Here is a 19,209-nt window from a genome sequence, read left to right on the forward strand (position 1 = left end):
GGGGGCGCGCGGGGAAACGACTGCCGGTTCGTTTGGTTTCCAGAAAGCCGGTGCCTTCCCATCCGCACCCAGACGCTGGCCGTCGGTGGTGGAGAAGTCGCGTTCGGTGCTGGGAGCGCAGCGGTGGGGTGATTTGGGGAACAGAAGCGTCCCTGGGGTGTCAGTGGGTGGTATCGACTCAAGCACGTGGGGCACAGCGACCGTCCTGCGCCATCCCGGTGGCTCCGGCAAAGCTGGGTGACCGGGGAGATTGCGGCCCATTAGAAGTTACTAATTGTCCTTTCAGAGTAAGACCCGAACACCGACAGACTCCTTTCACCCATTGCACCCTTGGGAAAGCTCCCCATAGGCGGCGATGCTGGTGTCCCGCCGCGGTAGCTGCCGATTTTCCTTTCCCTGACGTGGTGGCCGGCCGTGGTGGGAGGTGGCCAGTTGGGGGGGGGTTCCCGGGGAGGCTGACGCCTGTGTCTCCTTCTCATCTCGCAGCTTCGCCTGGAGAAGCCCGTGCAGACGAGCAGTCGGTGCGTGGTGGGGTGCGCGGTGGACTGCCGGCTCTCGACGTGGTCGGCCTGGTCGCAGTGCTCCCGCACGTGTGGTGCCGGCGGTGAGTCCCCACCTGCCCCCTTACCCCCCTCTCTCCGCCTCAGCAATGTGGCGCGGAGGGGACCCCCCCAGCCCCGGGTGGGCTCAGGCAGACCCCGAGTGGGGGTACGGAGCGCAGGGAGCTCCCCGAGCCACGCCGAAGCCTTCGGAGGTGATTTGGGACGCTCTCGAGGTCCTGAGGTGTTGGGTTTTCTGAACGAAGCAGGCTGTTTTCAAAGTACTCGACAGTGAAAAACGCAACTTAGGAAACAGGTAGACAGATGCCTGGAGGATTATTTTGGTAATTAATTCAAACTCTCAGAATTCAGTCATAGGAAACATTAGCCTCTGAGAGAGGGAGAGTACGCAGAGCTAGCAAAGAGCTGGGGAGAGTTACAGGGTTCTTAAGAAACAGATAAATGACTAAATACAAATCCTCTGGTGAAGTTACTTTCAGTAACATAATTACATCCCATTGAAGAAAAAATGCTAAGACTATTTTTCATCATTTAGTATATGCCTGTGTCTCCATCCTGTATCCACAAGTCCCTTAATACTTGTATGACTCCAGTAACTTCAGCGAGGTTTTCTATAGCCAGTAACGCTCACCAGCATACAAAAAGTGAAAGGATTAGGACCTTTTTTAACTTTATATGATTTAAAAACCCCTTTGAGTATTGATATGAGGAAATGCGTTGAAGGTTTTGTTCAAAATAAGCTTGTGACATTATTTCCCAGGCTTCTGATGTGCATTACACGTACAGCTAATGGTCTTTAAGATTCAAGAGCCATAATGTATATTTCAATCAAATTCACTTAAGGTCAAAAAGAAAAAAGCTCTTAACTTCCATAAAGTGATTCCTTCAGATGGATTTCAGAGATCAAAGCATGTTACAGAAAAAGCTTAATATTTGGATTAGTGGTGTTCTTTCTTTGCTCAGCTTTTAGCCCTTTCATAAAGTAGTGCTTTCTTAACAGAAATGAATAATTCATGGACAGTGTTTTAACAACAACACACTAGGAATACTATTAATTCAAAATTTTATTTTTGTTCAAAACCCATTTTGGAGTGTTAATGCTCATGTTGCTGAATGGACTTAAATGGTTTTTTTGAGTGTTCAGTCACTTACTAAAATAAACAGAGCTACATGTGCAAAAGCAGGTTGTAACTTCTTTATGGCTTTTACCATGCTAAAGGAGCAGCTCACCCTATATAATGCCTGAAGGTTTTTTCATTCTGAGCTCTTACGTTGCATAGTTTGCAAAGGGATGTACTCGAGTAAAGGTACGTCTTGTATTCTGCCCCTGATCCTGAACTGCTTATGCAAATCCTAAAGACTGGTTAAAGAGCTGATGGTTGCAAATGCATGCAAGGGGCAGGCACTTCATGCCCTAAATCAGAGCTCGGTTTCTGCAGAGGAAAACTGGAAACATCCGTGCCCTGCCAAAGCAGACCTTCCAGTGAGTGTTCTCGCTGTAGATGCCAACCTCATTACTTGAACCACACAGTCAAGCCCAAGCTCAGCTCAGTTGATGGGTCATCTTCTGGTCCTCAAAGATCATAACTCTATTAACTCAGTTAACTCCATTAACTCTGTGTAACTCAGTTATACTGCTAGCTAGAGATCTGGCTCGTACAGTTCAGGCCATAGACTTATACGATTTAAAAGCTGGAGATACTGTTTTGTGAACCTATGGCAGCTAAGCAGCTGGGAAAGCTTCTTAAAATTTGTATCATAAAGAAGCCAAGTTTTGCTCAGTCCTTCTCTATCATTTGAATAGCTTTGCAGGGACCCAAGGGTCTTCTGGATCTCATCCCAAAGCAGGAGTGCCAATGAAACAACAGTACTTTGCATCCGAGTTATTCCAAGCGCATGGTTAATTTTACTGCAGCCCCGGTCCTGATCTGAGTTTTGCTGCAGCAGCCATCAAGTGTGGAGCTACACTGATATCAAACATCCGTGATGGAGGGACCTTGGCACAAGTCCTGCAGCCATGGCCTTTGTGTCGTTCCAACAGCAGAAACACCGTCATTTCAGCTTCTTCACTGAGTTCCAGTTGGTTATAAATACTACTTGATGATGGTATTAACAGAGAAGACATTAATTATGTACTCAACTACAGGTGGTACTTCACAGATGAATACAGTAAGGGTTCCCTACCTGAAGGTTCATAGACTGCAACAGCTTTGAAATCATCCTGAGTTTCTCACGGGCACTTATGAGAATAGGATGAAGCCTCAAACATGACAGGGAAAACCAAAGGATGACAATAAACAAGCTGTGGGAATTGGCCGTAGTATACACTGATTTGGCTTCCCTTTGCCAAATGAGTAATTGCCCACTTTTTGATAAAGCTAAAATGTAGGACTTAGTTGCACGCTTCTCAGAAATAATACACAGCAAATCAGTTGTACACACCATTACTGGCTCCACTCACAATAATATTCTGCTTTTCTGGCTTTTCTTGGAGAGCGTGTGAAGGACCTGCTGAAGTACCATAAACAGCTTCAAAGAGAAACATAATTTAAATATCATTGAGATCAAAATTTAGTGTTGCTGCATTTATGCTTTCATATGTTTCTTAACTCAGGCATTGTTGCTAACATTTTTATTCTGTCCATCTCTTCCAGTAACGGTTTGCTGTGATATATTTTAATGCGTGGTACCTTTTTCTTGCTCAGGTTTTATTTTATGGAACAATGCATTTAAACATGACGTGGTGCTGCTGTGTATGTGGCACTGTCAGCTAATATGGTTCTGGTACACAGCAGCCAAAGGCGAATATATTGATTTTTATAAATGATGATGAGTAAAGTAGATCTCTCTTTCCTGCCTGCGCTGAGCCTACGGAGCTGTGTAACTGATATTTGCCCGTTGCATCTGTATTTCTGCGCAGCATCTGTTCAGGATGCTGGCTAGGGCTTTAGGCTGATCTTGGGTTATATATTAGGGCTCCTCATATCAGTTGCTGTACTACTATGAAAAGATGTATAGTACTGCGTTAATGGATGATGCTCCTGCGGCTTGAATCAAAGTTACTGGAAAGACGTTTGGTAAGGATAATCCCCAGCAAATTGTATTTCCATTGTTAAGGCAAATGAATACATGAGGATGCTGCATTTTTCTACGTAAATGTTTTCCAATCCCATATGATTTCTCCCAAGTTGTCTAAGAGGAGTGCCAAACAGTATACACCCACCTAAACCCATGCTTTGCCACTTATAAAGCTGACTTCATCAGATAAATTACGGGATTTACCTGAGTAACCCAGGGTTGAAGACACTGCCATGCCTTGCTCAGTCCTCAGAGCCCAGAAGAGACCGTAGCAGGTTGCGGAGCTATGCACCCCAAGACCAGACTGACCCGTGGGACAGAAATGAAGGGGGCAAGGATGTGCACAACTGAAAAATTTGGTGGTTACCCTTTTCACTGATTCATCGCCAGTTTGGGAAAACATTTTTGGTTTTGCCTTCTGAAGAAGAAACTTCATGACTTTTTCTCGCTTGCTACTCAACTCGTCAAGCCCCAGTCTGATGGTGCTGGGAGACGTTGCTGGAAGAGGGGCCACCAAAACCTCTCCCCAAGCCGTGGATGCCCCAGTGCCTGCTGGAGGGACTAACAGTGGGAAGTAGATGAAAGCCCCACTTATCACCAGTGCCATTTGCTTGTGACTTGTCCTAGCCTGACCTCCAGGGCTGTATTCAAGTAACTTCATCCCTGCTTTAGTCTTGTGGTTGCCCGATAGGGCTGTGTTTTATATACTCTGCTCACGCTCATCAAACAGATAACAATGTGTCAGTAATTCTGACTGGGATGAACTCTACCAGGAATTTTAATCATCTTGGTTTCAGCTGCGAGACATCACTTTGTGGGGATAAAATGCAAGGAATGGCAAGAATTTTTTGGGGGGGTAAAAAATCTTATTCTTCTGATTTGAAAATATGACGCTGAGTTTCTGAGATGAAATTTTAGCTGCTGATGCAAAACAGAATTTTAAGTGACCAGCATTTACCTCTTTACCCTCCCTTTCAAAACTAATGACAAATTTGAGGATATGAAGAAACACTTATTCTCCATTTTCACCACACTTTCTGTCTTATTTTTTGTATCATTAAACACTGCAGAGCAGAGGAATCAGACATGTGGCCAATTCACTGGGAAATTAAAGAAATAACTAGGATTGCTTTGACTCTTCCAGAGTTTGTATTGGAAGCAAATTAATTTCAGATGCAGTAAGATTCTGTTCTCCATAGGCAGCAAAAGATAAGGTATTTAAAAGGTAAAAATGGGGAGGTTTTCTGCTACTTGAGTGGTAACCGAGCACCTAGATAATCTTTGTGGAGTGAGAAAAAAAAAATCAGAGCTTTAAGAAACTCACTGCGGTGATTGTGCAAAGAAAGATTTCAGTGAAATTTCTTTCTTCGATGATTTATTCACAGTATAAAAAGAAAGTGGTAGACTAAATGAGTCACGCACCAGCTGACCATTGTGAATGTAGTGAGTTTAAATGGTTTGGATAACCAACCGTAGGAAAAGAAAATGTAAATAAATACAGAACGGTTGTTAATTCCTCTTAAAAGGAAAATCGCGTTTTCTGTTCAATGATCTTCCCATTTACATTTTGCTAGAAAGATGTTAAACAGAGTGTACAAAAGAAAATTATTTCTTTAATTAAAATAGCTTGATAAATGCTTCAGGCTTTCAGGTCCCTCCTAATGAAATCAGATCTTTTAAACTTAGGAGACCTCCTTTTTCCTTAGCTGCCATTTCGGGAGCTCGTGCCTGGTGGGGCTGCAGAGCTCCCCCCAGGGCATCCCAAAAATCCCACAGCCATGGGCTTCCCACGGTTTCCCAAAGAGCCTTTTCCATTGCTTACCAATCCTCAGCATTCAGAATTAAGAAGAATCTGGCAAATTTGGTCCCATTGCTGGAGGGGAAGAACCAGCTCATTTGGGCCTGTTGGGCAGGGGAGGGCTGCCAGGGGTTTGCCGACAGCGGGCTGGGGGGTTTCTCTTCCCTTGCTCTGACCCCCAGTGAACTGCAGGAGTTTCTTACCTTCCCTTTCCTCTCAGCTGGTAGGATTTTTTTCCACCTCCTAATGTATCTGATTCCGTGATGGCTGAATGCACAGTCATGTGGATAAGAGCTTTTATCATCAGTTCTGTTACAAACTCCCCAGGTCCAGGGGATTACAACTGGAAAAGGAAGAAGTCTTAAAATTGGTTTAAATGGGTTTAAAAATGGAATTCAATGGGTCAGAGCAAGGGAATAGCATTGTAAAGGTAAGAGAACTTGCTAAGGAACCTGTCAGTAGCTTTTTCAGGTGTATCTGCTTTTAATTTTTATTTGCTAAAATGTTTTTGGAAACCCTGCTCTGTAGACAGTCGCAGTGACAGTTATTCGAGATGTACCTTAAACCCAGCTGCAGTACTGTTAATTAAAAAAGTGCGTGCATAAATAGCTGGGAGAAGGATCTGGCTGGATATCTCAGCCTCCCCACTTCGCAGAGGTGTTTGCCCCCCTGCCGGACTCCCCTCTACTCATGATTGCAGCTAAATGACTGCGATCCAAATAGGAGAACTCCACCGGAACACGTTCTCTCTTTCCTTCTCAGTGAATTAGCAATTACCGCTTGCCTCTGTCTTGTTGCATGTGTGTGCCCTTATTACCCAGACCTTTTATTTTTTTAACTGCCTCTCAGATCCACGCCTATTGAAAGTCAAGGCAGAAATTTCATCCCCGGCACAATCTTCAGCATCCTGTTGCATAAGGGCTTTTTTTTTTTTTTTTCCACTTTTCTTTTTAATTGGAACCGGGATTCTAATTGAAACATTTTGAGTGAAAAACATTCCTGGACATAAATGGACAGCAAAGGAGACGGAAATGGAATTGCTGTAACTTTAATGAATGTATTCAGTTTTATTATTTCAAAAGTAGTAACATAATTGCTTTTTCCATTCAGTGGCTGAAGAAGTTTTCACCAATAATAAATAGGATTTTAATGGAAATGGCAGAAGTGGTTATGGACGGTAATAGCCACTAGAGTGTTTGCAGTTCTCAAATTAGATGCACATAATTGATCATAAAAAGAAAATTTCATTTGTTAAAAATCTCTGGAAACATAGTGAATGTGTAAAGTTAGAAACGATGCTGCCACAGGATTATTTTCTTGTCATATTTAATAATCAGGATTTAGTCAAGTTTTTAAATGTGTTGCATAAACAAATAATGTATTTGGAAAACATACAAAACTGTGTTTAAAAACTGTGTTTGAAAATATCAGTGACTGCATCACTTAGACTTAGCAATTGCATCCATATTATCCAAACAGTCTTCCCGATTCATTGCTTTTCAAACAGATTTTAGCGGTGGAAAATGAACCAAGGATACCAAAAAATCACAAAATCTGCCTTTCTTTCTTCCTCCGGGTCTCCTTCACCGTGTCCTGTCTTCTCCCCTCGCCTAGGCCAGATGGTGCGTGGGCGTTCGGTGGTCCTGCGGGCAGCGGGTGAGGGCAGACCCTGCCCGGAGCAGCTCACCCAGTACAGGAGCTGCCCGGTGAAGCCCTGCTACAGCTGGCTACTGGGCCCGTGGTCTCCCTGCAGAATCCAGGTATGGCTTTCTCCGACGCTACCCGAGGGCTCCTCGGGTTCCCCGCGACCGGGGGTCAACGACAAAAATCATCGTTATGTGGCAGAATTGATTGAGGCTGCTGTTTGCGGGTCGGAGGTGTCTCTGTGGCCATGGAAGGCGCTGGTGAGATCTGTAGGAAGGCAGGGGGAGTTCAGGAGCGGTAAACCTCTGCACCTCATCTTCCAGCCATCAGCAGCAATTTTTAACAATACGAGTTCAAGTACCGCGAGCTTATAGAGGTATTAAAGGAGATTTATGGAGTAAATGTGCTTGAGTGGGTGTAGTCATGGTGACCTATAATTTAATTATATAAAGTAAGTCTAACAAGAAAACAGATACGCTAGATTTCAAGAGAGCTTAGTCTTTTTTATAATTTTTTCCTTTTTTTTTTAAGTACTGTATAGCAGGTCTTTCCCCGCAAGGTCTCCAATACAATAGTGTGAGTTATTGTATGAAGTGCTGGCTTCTACTTTCTCCTTAGCCAGGCTATCTTTTTAATGATCTAAAAATGGCTGGATTCAGTTGCGATGTGCTGTACCTACGCTCGGCACCTCTGCTCAGCACTGGACCTCTCATTTTTTCACTGCCAGTGACTTGCATCAGGCTTGAATTGACTTTTTTTCCCCTCTATGCTTTTTCTTCTCTCCTTATCTGTTAAATCACATTTCCAATATTAAAACATATTAGTTGGTAACCCAGTTTAAGCAGAGGCGAATCTTTCACAGTGAGGTTTCTTGTGCAGCGTGAAGTCTACTCAGGCTGCTTAAAACCGGCTTTGCTGAGATGGTGGTGGGACAAGTGTGGTTGGGGTGGAAGAGAGCCCTGTCTGGTCCCAGGGGACAGCACCTGTGTGCGGATCTGTGGCTGCTTCTCCACATTACACCATGTAGGAGTTTGGAGCCAATAATGCACGTAAAGACACATCCCTTGTGTTTTCTTCTCTGCCCCCTACCACACTGTGAATGCCTTGAATACCTATGTGGTTTCTAGATGCGGTAGGTGGATGTGTAGTGAATACTGCGGATGGCAGAATAGATAACCAGAATTTTCCCGGGTTTTCACAAATGAAATCTGGAGCGGGACGGTGTTTGCATAATGCAAGATCAGAGAAACAGCAATATATTTGTATTTTACATAATGAACAACTCATTTCAACTAGGTATGTGAATATGGTCCTTGTATGTACGGCAGTCAGTATTTATTTATGTATAACATAAATATAACAAAATTATAACATTAGCTGATATTTTGTCCAGCTAACGTAAGCAAATTCTGTTAAACATTAGGGAAGAGACCTTCAACCGTAGGAGCTAACACAGCTGATAAAAGAATTAGCAGGGAGGCTGAATTAACGCCCTAGCATACTCCAAGTAAATAACACACCATGCAGATTAAAAGTGTGCGCATCCAGAACACAGCTAAATTTCAGCTCAGAGCAAGTAATCACAGTCTCCCCTAACCCAGATATGATCCCACGCTTTCAGTGAGATAGGGCCTGCTTCTCTCCTTAAATTACTGCAATGTAGCTTCTCTACCCTTTGCTTTGTTTTGGAGAGGAGCCATTTTATTTGTGTTCGCTTCTCTTTAATGAGGTGCTTAGGAATTAAATGTAGTTCATAAATACAGGATGATTTATTCCTGTGCTTTACTGGAGAAGAAACTTAAGCTTACTTTCTAAAGAAAGCCTTCAGAAGTCCTGTTGCCAAGGATGCTTTGTGAAAGAAGGTGAATGCATCCTATGGTAAGACCAAAATGCATATTGTGAAAGTGTCTTCCTGTAATAATATAAGCAGGACAATTAATTATAAGGCTAAAATATCTTTTCCTTGTATTATGAGATAACTGAGACTGCATTTCTTAATTGCAGAAGGACTATTTTATGCTAAATTGACTCCATGTGACTAATTAGAAGTGTCTGCATGTTTAGGAATAGAGCCCGCTAAGTGTTCTGTATTGCTGATTTTCACAGTACGGAAATCAGTGCATTGCTCTCCAGGTAATTACACGTCACAGGCACACCTCCAGCAGGCGTGGGGCATTTCTGCTGCATTCAGAGGGATGCAGAACTTTGGAAATGGGGTCAATACACCTAATCTTAAAGGGTTACATTGCATTAATAATTTTCTTACTGGAGTTGAAGTGGTTTACCCTGATCAGCTTAAAAAAAATAAAATAGCAGTGGCTGACACTGTTCATATGTAAGTGAAGTAGCTAGACATTATCAAGCACTAGCTGTCTGACATTCATAAGAAGACTAAGAACCCTTCCTTTGTAATGTGTTTTAAAAGCACTCCCTTAAATGTGGTCATGCAACGCTTCCTCATTAGAGAGAACTTTTACCCGATTAAATGCTCATCAACCTGTGAAAGCATTGCCCAATCAACTCTTTACCTAAAAGAATTGTGAACACACATGAACCCCAGTAAAAGCTGAAAAGGGAAAACTTTTCTTAAAGGCACATCTGGGCAAAGCATCTCATTAGGACTGTTATCTCTTGTCTTATTAGTGTGTTATATATGGAAAATATCAGAGGGTGATGTGAGAGAAAGTTTGTGCAGATGCTGCCTTATGTTAGTGTGTTGCTAAAGACAAAAGATACTCGGCTGTCAAAACACGGTCCTGGTGTAAATCTTCTCCTTATTTTACTGGTGGTCAGTTGGGGTGAGAGGGGTGAGAGGCGGAGGCTCCAGGTGGGTGCTCGTGGAGGGGTCCCTACCTCCAGGCTGTATTTAGGGAACCCAGGATGGGTTCTGCATCCTCCATAGGGGCAGCGTAGAAATTTTTGCAGCCAAATGGAAGGAATCCCCTCTGGAAGTCAAATCCCTGCATATTTCCTGCAAGGAGCTCGTGACTCGAGGCAAATCCTGGTTCTAGGCAAACCTCAGATGATCACATCTTCCAATGAAGAGCATTTACAATACAGATTTGATCCCCCGAGTTTTGAATATGTGATAGTTTCCTTGGCAGTTCTCCTCTGATTAGCAGCTATTCCCTGCATCCTCAGTGTGCCATTACTGCAGTGAACTTCCACTGATTCCACACCTATTAATTAATCTTCAAATGTATAATTTTGGGGACATGAATAATTTTGAAGATGATAAGGATGTTAATGCAGTGCTCCTGCATTGCTTATGACCTTACCAAATATACCAAAAAACATCTCCTACTGTAAATGACAGGATGACATTTTATCTTTTAAGGGTGTTCAATTGATTGTTAAAAACACATTGCTGGTCTTGAAAAAAGCAGGCAAATGGAAGCCACTGTTAAAAAGTGAACCTTTATCTTTGGGATTATTTGAGAGTTCATGTTTTCTATTTATTTTCTGTTCTAAACATTGGAAAATATGAATGTCTTTCCAACATTGCATGATAGAATAATGAAGAATGTTGCATGTGACCTTTTATAGTGGAGACTGCTGTATCAAAAAAATGTGTTGTTTCCACCTTTTTATATTTATATTCATATTCATATCCATATTCATATTCATATCTCAGTATTCATATAACTATTTTTATATTGATACATATATAAATACTTGTTTATAGAAGAATAAGTATCTTTTTAAAAACTTTTTTTGTCCTCTCCAGTCATTTAGTCATTCCTTGAGCCACTCTGAGCCGGAAATACACTGCAGTTTGATTAGTGCCCATTTCCCCTGAGAATTTTCTCCACATCGTCTTCTGTTTCCACCAGCCATTTCTAAGAGCTCTAACCCAATAGACAGCTGCATGAGTTATTCACACCCCATTAATCTCAGACCGCAATAGAGGTTTCAGCAGTGAAACAGTAATTTAGAACAGTGAGTTACCTACTGACTAAAGTGAAACACAGTGTTAAAAAATTGAAATCTGGCTGCATATAGTAAATCTACACTAATACTTCTCTAAGATGCTTTCGATTAGCAATGGCTAGTTATACTCTTATTTCCATTTCATTGTGGGTCTGCAACAGAAGGGATGGAGAGAATGAAAAACTACCAGGTGTGTCCAGGAGAGCCATTCTTGAGATTCGTGCTAGCAAACCCACTGCTGAATGAATGCACTCGGTAGGAGCCATTCTGTTCTGCAGATGAAGTCCATTATTTTAAAAGAATCCACTGTCAAGTGATCCAAAGGAGCACTTCCCTTGGTTATATAAGAGCAATGTTTCATCCTTCTTCTTGAGTTTTATTTACTGAATTTTGTAAAGTGCCATTTCTGCAAGGCTTCAGGCGCACATTCATAAAGCATCACGCAGGTTTAAGGTGTGCACCTTAAACATCATTGCAGCTCTGTTTTTCAGACGAGAATGAAACAATTCCATCCTCTAGAAATAGCCTCGGTGCTTCAGCTCTTACAGCATCTTCAGTCCTTGATCATCACTTTAGCCAAACAGTATTGATTTTCTGATAAAGGAAGTCTTCTTCAGCCAATAGGTTGTATTTCAGAACTGGGCTGACGAGCATGGAGTGGCTCAGATGGAGCGTTCTATTGCTTGTTCAGATGGGGTTCAGCGCTAACAGGTGATGGCTGACTTTGGTTGATGTTTGGTAGAGTATGTGACACGGGCTGGTGATCTCTGTCTACTCTAGAACCAATAGCTCCCTTTAATAAATGTCACAAACAGCCTAGTGTGTGATGACCCTTGCAGTCTAATTAAGTGTGCTGGAGGATTTTTGCTGTTGCAGGTTTTAAACAATCTAAGTGATCCTTTTGGGCTGTATCATTAGAGGAGGTGAGTGGAAATGTCCGTTCTGTATGGGTAGGCTCTGGTCTTGGACTCTTTAGAGAAGCCAAAAATGTCTGTGTTCATGTAACTGGGCACTAATTAAGAATCAGTAAATTCACTAGCTCTAGTAAAAGGCATGAAGGGCTGGCCCCAATGACAGTATTCATTTTTTATGGTACCCACCTCTTCTCCAACCTTGGCTATGATACACTTTTCTATGTGGCTCTGACCTGCCTCTGAGCTTCTGTAGAGATGTCTACAGAGGAGATCTCCATCTTCTTCCCATAACTGGGGATACTACCGTAGTCCAAAGACCAAATTTGTATCTTTGAAGTCTTTTTAGGTGGAATCAACTGCGTTTCTTCTGTCATCTGCTAACATTGGCAATGTGTGTCTCCGTTCCCTTCTATCACTTTGTAGGGTGGACAGTGTGGAGAAGGATTGCAAGTCCGCAACCTCACGTGTGTAGTGCATGATGCATCTGTTTCTGCTACGTCCAAACCAGTAGAAAACGCGTTATGTGGTGAGCTGCCATCGAAAGAGAGTGTGCTGCAGTTACCGTGCTCTGTGCCTTGCCCAGGTAAAGTCTTTGGAAAGTCATGGTGCATTTCTGCCTGTGATAGCTGTCTGAGATGGAGATGCTTCCATAGCTCTGAGTACTGTCAGCTGTCGTAGTAAGAATCTATGCTTCAGCAGATCAGGTAAATGCTGTTCCTGGATCACCTGAAAAAGACTTCTTTTGGTTTTTGAGAAAATGAGATTCCCCATGAAGCAGAAAATCTGAACATTGCATACCACTGGGTGATAAACTGGGGGTATTTCACTATTAAAGTTGTTGTGTGCTTAGGTTGTCCATATCCTTTAAGGCTGATTCCTTTTGAAAACCTGATTTATTCTTTCAATGTGCAGGTGACTGCCACCTGACGGAGTGGTCAGAGTGGAGCTCCTGCGAGCTCACCTGCATCAATGGCAGGAGCTTCGAGACAATGGGGCGCCAGTCTCGATCCAGGGCGTATATCGTCCAGTCTCCTGAGAACCAGGAGAGCTGCTCTGGGCAAGCGATGGAAACACGACCGTGCTCAGGTAGCGTGGCCACAGCACTGCTTCCTCCCGTTGAAGAGTTTATTCTGGCTTTGTTGCAAGGTAAAGACTAACTGGTATTGATATTGCAGGAGGGAAGTGTTATGACTACCTGTGGAAAGCCAGCCTTTGGCGAGACAACGTACGCACAGTGTGGTGTCAGCGCTCAGATGGAATAAATGTCACAGGTATATCCACAAATTGCCATGCACGATTATGAATGAAAAGTCTCCATTCACGTTTTTCTTCTTCTGCATCAGTTGCTCAGAGGGAAGCTGGACATCCTTTCTAACTCCTCCAGAATTTCAGTTCAGATTTGTGTGTAGGAAAGACAGATGGGAGCTCACCAGCCTTGCTGTCAGGTCAACATCACGCATGTATTACATGAGAGTATTTGGGCGAGTTACCCCTACTGTTGCGTTGGTCATAGGAAGAAATGAGTGTATATATACTAAAGGGCTGCTTGGACTGGCTTGCACAGCCATTAGTGCAACCTTCCTGTAACTGTGGAGAACAGAAGAGAATATCACACGTGTGGTAGAGAGCCCAGCTTCTGTACCTATTCTTCTACTCAACACCCAGGAATCTCAAATCACTCAAACTGTGAGGTTCCTGCTGTTGCTGTGACCTACAAATTCTGCCAGCGCAGGATGAAAAGGGAAATTCACGGCCAGCACTTTGAAGCTCCACAAGAGATTGGCAAAGGCAGTAGGGGCTTGCACATCCGTAGGATCTCTCTAAATATGCACAGGGTGAACGAGAAGAGAGCAGAAATGGAAATTAAGATGTTCTTATCTAGTTCTATTTATAATGACTAGTTAAGATAATAACAAAAGTTTTATGTGCAAAGGTTGCCAAGTAGTTAAGAACTCATTAACATGTTTTTATTCCTATAGAAGCAGAGACTTCCCCAAGTGAGGATGGGCAAAAGCGTTATGTGGATTATGTCTTCTTATATAGATAAGACATTAATGAGGACACAGAAGATCTGCATCTAATTCCCGATTCTGTCCCCAACTTCCTATGTGGCCTGTGGCAAATTGCTTAAATCTGTATATCTCTGTTCTCCATTAACAAGATGGGTATGATAATAATTCCCTACCTTGTTAAGGCAACTTAATAAATGCAATGCCTACAGATATTATGCTAATGTGCTCAATAGACTAGTATTTAACTATATAAAACAAGCAAGCAAGCATTTCTTACATTACAGTGATCCAAGTCAAAAACATTTTAAAACATGCCCTTGAAGGCACTCAGTATTTTCTTTTACAGGAGGGTGTGCTCTTCGGACGAAACCTGCAGAAGTTCGGCACTGCAGCCCGGCCTGCAGAAAACCATTCTCCTACTGCACACAGGTAACTGCTCGCTGCAGAACATAGTTGAGAAATTAACACCACAAAATCCATTCAATTAGCTTCTGTATCTTAAATGCATTCCAGGACCTAGAAAATAGTTTAGTGTGCCCACGGTACCACCTCGAGGAAGTTGTGGGAATTTCAGTCTAAAGGAAACCTTCATAAACCTGCACAAATGAATGATAGACTATTTATATGGTGTTGCAAGTTTGGTATTGTTCTGTGGAGGGGTTTTGGAACCTCTTGGTTTCATTTTCGTTGAATGCTATTGTACTATGCTGTAGAAAATGGACTGTTTAAAACTTCTGTAAAAGAGGAGATAAAAGAGTATGTCCTCTTCTGCTCCTCCACGGACACAGAAAGCCCCTCTGAGCGTAGGGAAGCTGTAGCAGCCTGATCCCCCCACCCCCATACTGCCTGCAAAAGCAAAACCTGGAACTGACCTTTTTTGCTGAAAAGTTGAGCATCTGCAACACTTGCTGAATGGTGAAGCTGTTGCCTCTGAGCAAACACAAGCCCAGAGGTTACGAATGTCCCTTCCTGCAGCACCGGACTCCAGAGCAAGAGCTTCCCAAAATGCCTTATCCGTGTCAGTACTGTGACGGAGTATAAAACCCAGAACCCTTCAAGTAGCCAGGGGCAGTTGGGGTTTAGATATTTATATTTTGAAAATAGCCTCCACATTCATCTGAGGAATTGCCACAGGAAACTAGCTCATGGGCAATTGAATGTGGCTGAGAGGAGGGTCATGAGAGTGCTCAGAGCCTACAGGAACATGGCTAAGCATGAATTTGTTAGCTATAAAAACTCTTGAGACTTCACCTTTTGTCCAAAAAAAGATCAGGATCATGTCTGTCAACAAGTGTGGGATGTTGTGGCAGCAAAACTGATGTCAAGAGTTAAATTCTTATCACAGAGGCTGTAAATCAATTGCCTGTTTGGATCATAACTGAGAGTATCAGACCCTCAGCATTGTAATTATAAGATAATTAGCAAAGGTAAACAATCTAAAAAACTGTTTTAAAGTAGAAATCCAGAAAATGGTGTATCTATTTAGCAAACCACAGACTTCTAAGAAACCTCTTGAAGAAACTGCTTAGACTGATCCAGGGCAGTGTATGTTTGGCCGTAAGAAAGAAAGCTTAATTTCAGATATCCCTGTGATTTACTGGAGTGGAAATACACGGGAAGGGTTTGGGTCTGAAGTGGGATTTTTTTCTTGTTTGTCTCTTCTAATGCCCAACACGGCCAGAGGGAAAACAGTTATTGAGAAGAGGAGTTTGGATCAAGCTACAGATGCCTGTTACTAAGGCTGTTAGGATGAAAATGTTTGCATGTTGGGCTTCTCTGTAATTACTGACTCTTTTTCAACCAATTCCCCAAATCTGTTTTGGCTCTTTGAACTGAAATGGGTTTGTGGGCACCAGTTCTGGCTTGTTTGGTTTGGTGGTGGTGAAGTTGCATGTGCAGATATACCTTGCAGTTTCTTCATAGTTTGCCTACAATTTGCACTGTTTTGTGAGAGGATGCTATTTGGTTTAATACTGAATTCCCTTTTATCACCTAGAGAGGAGTCTGCGGTTGTGAGCGAGGATATACAGAAATAATGAGATCAAATGGTTTCCTGGATTACTGCATGAAGGTACCAGGTTTAGAAGATAAGAAAGCTGATGTTAAGACCATTGCTGGAAAAAATAAACCTGTCAACTCAAAAATGCATGACATTTTCAAAGGATGGTCTATTCAACCTTTTAATCCAGGTGAAAAACTTAAATATGAATGGAATAAATTGTCTTTACAATGTTTCTGTAGAAGAAAGGTACAAGCTTTGTAGATCATAACATCAGAGACTGTGTGTAGGAGCTGCAGAGCACTTCCAGTTTCGAACTCGCATGCCATCTTTCATTCCTTTGTGCCTATACAGAGTAATCACAACCTCTTATGTTGAGAGATAGCAAAGACAGAATGAAGCAATAATATTTTACAAAAGTATACTCATATGTGATTTGGGGGGATGCTTAGAACTATTATCTGATGATGTTTCTAGAAGTAATATGTTTGGACCAGGAAAGATATTGATCACTAGCACTTCAGAAGATTCAGAGCAGAAAGTACTTAAGATTTCATTAAATAAAACATTCGTTGTTTCTTGCCATATTTCAAAAGTATATGAAAAAAACAGAGTAGAAAATGTAGAGTTTAAAGTGTTGAAGACATTAAAAATCACCCCACAAAAGGGAGACAAGGTGCTGTGCTCAAGCTGTGCATCCCAAGCGGATCTTTGACTTGCACACCATAAAATGCTTCCCATTTGAAACCGTGTACTGGATGTGCCCAGACTGGTCCATAGGACTGGTACTGTACCTGTAATAGCTGATTACCATTTTGACTGTTATTTTGCAAGATTAATTTATTGAAAATAAATTTCTAAAATGCAAATAGGACTTTAAAATGGGAGACAAAGGTGTCAGGTGCATCAAGTTTTACTGAAACACATTACGTCTCCCCACATTCTCCAGTGCAGTCTTCCCCCTCTTCTGTAACCTGACATTGCATTTGTTTCCTATTAGTTTGTAATGAACACGAGACTTTAGAAAACATGTAATGAAAGGTTCTGTTACGGGATTCAGGGAGCCATAATTCTGTCTGATATATGTGATCACACTTTGAATGTTACATTTACATATTTGATTTGCATACAGTAGTTAACCTTTGCGTTGACAGTCTCCGAGCTCACAGAGCTCAGTCCAAAGCCTTTTAAGGTTGGCTGGTTTTCAATCAAATCCATCACCCAGAAGCCCACGCAATTCACCAGCAGTTTGAGTCACAGGTTTGGGGTTAATTGCCTTTTTGTCAGCATCCGTGGCCCTCTGTAGGCTGTCTTACTTAGGTGTCATCTCTTCAGCTGGTACCTTTACGGGGTTAGAAAAAGGGAGAGAGGTGTAGGTGGATGCTGCAATCCTCTCTTTTTAAATCAGCATTTGAGGCTGCAGCCCTGAAAGCTTGTGGTGGGCTTAAGCTCAGTGCAGCATCTGTGAGCCAGTTCTCCTCCAGGGACTACAAGAAAGAAATAGGGACTAAGGGCTTTTACAGAACATGGTTTTATTTAATTTTAGGGCAGAAATGTTATAGAAACAATATATGGGGAAGGAATAAACGTACTCCATGTGTGCTAAGTGTATCACCAACCCCATGGCATCCTGCAGGTAACTCTTCAGTCTGTATGAGCCCTTCAGACCCCAGCTCAAGGCTGGTGCTCTTCAAATCACTCCCCTTTGTCTAACTTCTTGACAAAATATGTAATTACTCCCCTTCAACAGGCTCTCAGGCTTACTAGTCTGGGCATTTGCAATAATTACTGCTAGCTGAGCCAGGAAACCGCTGTTACCTACCATTACACTCTTGATAGCAGGCCTATGGTGAATGCTCCCTGTATGGATGGCATTTACTGCCCTTCAGTACCGTAGTCCTTGACATTTGTGTATGTCTAAAGACTTATATCTGTCAGTAAAAGTATATGTGCCTTTCTCCATTTAATTTGTGATTTCCCTTCCCATTTACAGTTTGGAACACAAATTTTATTACGATTTAATAAGGCTGATGTTTTTGTTCTTTTAAATGCTCTGCAGGAGTGCACAGAACTGATTTCGAATCAGGCTGTGTTTTTCCTTTCTTTACCACACTCTGGGAGGCTAGAGTTCAGGTACAGAAACTTCTTTCAAGTTGAGAGGCAATTTAAATAGCATTGTTTAAATTGTAGGATGACATGGTCCAATGCCTTTATGTTGGGGATGGAGAGCATAGCTGCCTTCATAGCAGACATGGTGGGATGCCTTTTTGTGGCTGTGACAGTCCCTTTGTAGGACTGCTAAATGTTTCTTGGCCATGTCCAGTTGAGAGGGCAACAAATTTCATACCCAGACTTCAGCAAAACAAAAAAACCAAAACAAACCCAGACCTGATGAACGGAGCTCTTCTCACATGGGAGATAGGGTGTAAGTGTTTTGCAGACAAGAGCAAATCTGTGAGAGGTACTCAGCCTTTCCACAAAGCCTGGAAGAAAAAAGAGAAAGAATGGGTTCTGATTAAATATGTTTTCCTTTGAAAAAATTCATCATTCAAACATAAAATGTAAAACAGGCTCAGTCATTGTCCATAAAGTAGCTCCCCACTCGCATGACTGAATTTGAAATGGCCTCTGTCAAACCATGTCTGTGGGCACGGCGCAGGTTCATATTCCTGCCTCCAGTATGTATTAACAGCTCTGTTGATGTGAATCAGCTCAGACTACTGCTGCATGGAAAAAATACGATCACTTCTCCCCACAAGGAACACTGTACAGCCAGAATGGAGCAAGAAGCAGAAATATTGATCTTATAAAAAATATTACTATTATTAATGCAAAGCTTGTAATTAAGGACCTGACCAAATAACCTGTTTTGAGACTTTCTATCAGAAAGAAATGTTTGAACACACTCGAGCTCATATGTGTATGGAGAGGTTCCTGCAAGAGTCACAGAGTGGGTCCCCTGTCGTTGCAACCCACACAGTCCTATCAAGAACCTTACTTTGTCTTAAAGCCAGTTATGTCTCCTGCTCCTGTGGCCCAACTAGAAAGCTCTTGCACAGCTTTATTCCTCTTACTATTACAAAGCATATTCTTGTTTTTATTCTAAGCCGAATTTATTCCCTTTTGTTGCCCAAGTGTTTTTCAGCTCTAAGTAGCTTATTCACTTGTGCTTGCTGGTGTTTACCCCAATTGACCCCCAAGTATTTCTGGAGGAATGTCAGTCATCACTGGTCTCCACTTGGACATCGAGCCGTTGACTGCAACTCTTTGAGTG

General features: G+C 42.3%; 1 protein-coding gene across 1 annotated transcript in view; it reads left to right on the forward strand.

Moving 5' to 3' along the window:
* The window catches only part of THSD7B (thrombospondin, type I, domain containing 7B), a 273,948-nt gene that overhangs the window by 249,385 nt on the left and 5,354 nt on the right, over nt 1-19,209 (forward strand). Inside the window, 7 exon segments of the mRNA XM_010575183.1 lie at nt 455-604; nt 7,051-7,196; nt 12,348-12,507; nt 12,837-13,010; nt 13,100-13,195; nt 14,283-14,365; nt 15,933-16,125. Of these exon segments, the coding sequence (XP_010573485.1) occupies nt 455-604; nt 7,051-7,196; nt 12,348-12,507; nt 12,837-13,010; nt 13,100-13,195; nt 14,283-14,365; nt 15,933-16,125 (1,002 nt within the window).

Source organism: Haliaeetus leucocephalus, unplaced genomic scaffold, assembly GCF_000737465.1.
Source record: "Haliaeetus leucocephalus isolate CR32 unplaced genomic scaffold, Haliaeetus_leucocephalus-4.0 Scaffold451, whole genome shotgun sequence".
NCBI classification, from domain to species: Eukaryota; Metazoa; Chordata; class Aves; order Accipitriformes; family Accipitridae; genus Haliaeetus; species Haliaeetus leucocephalus.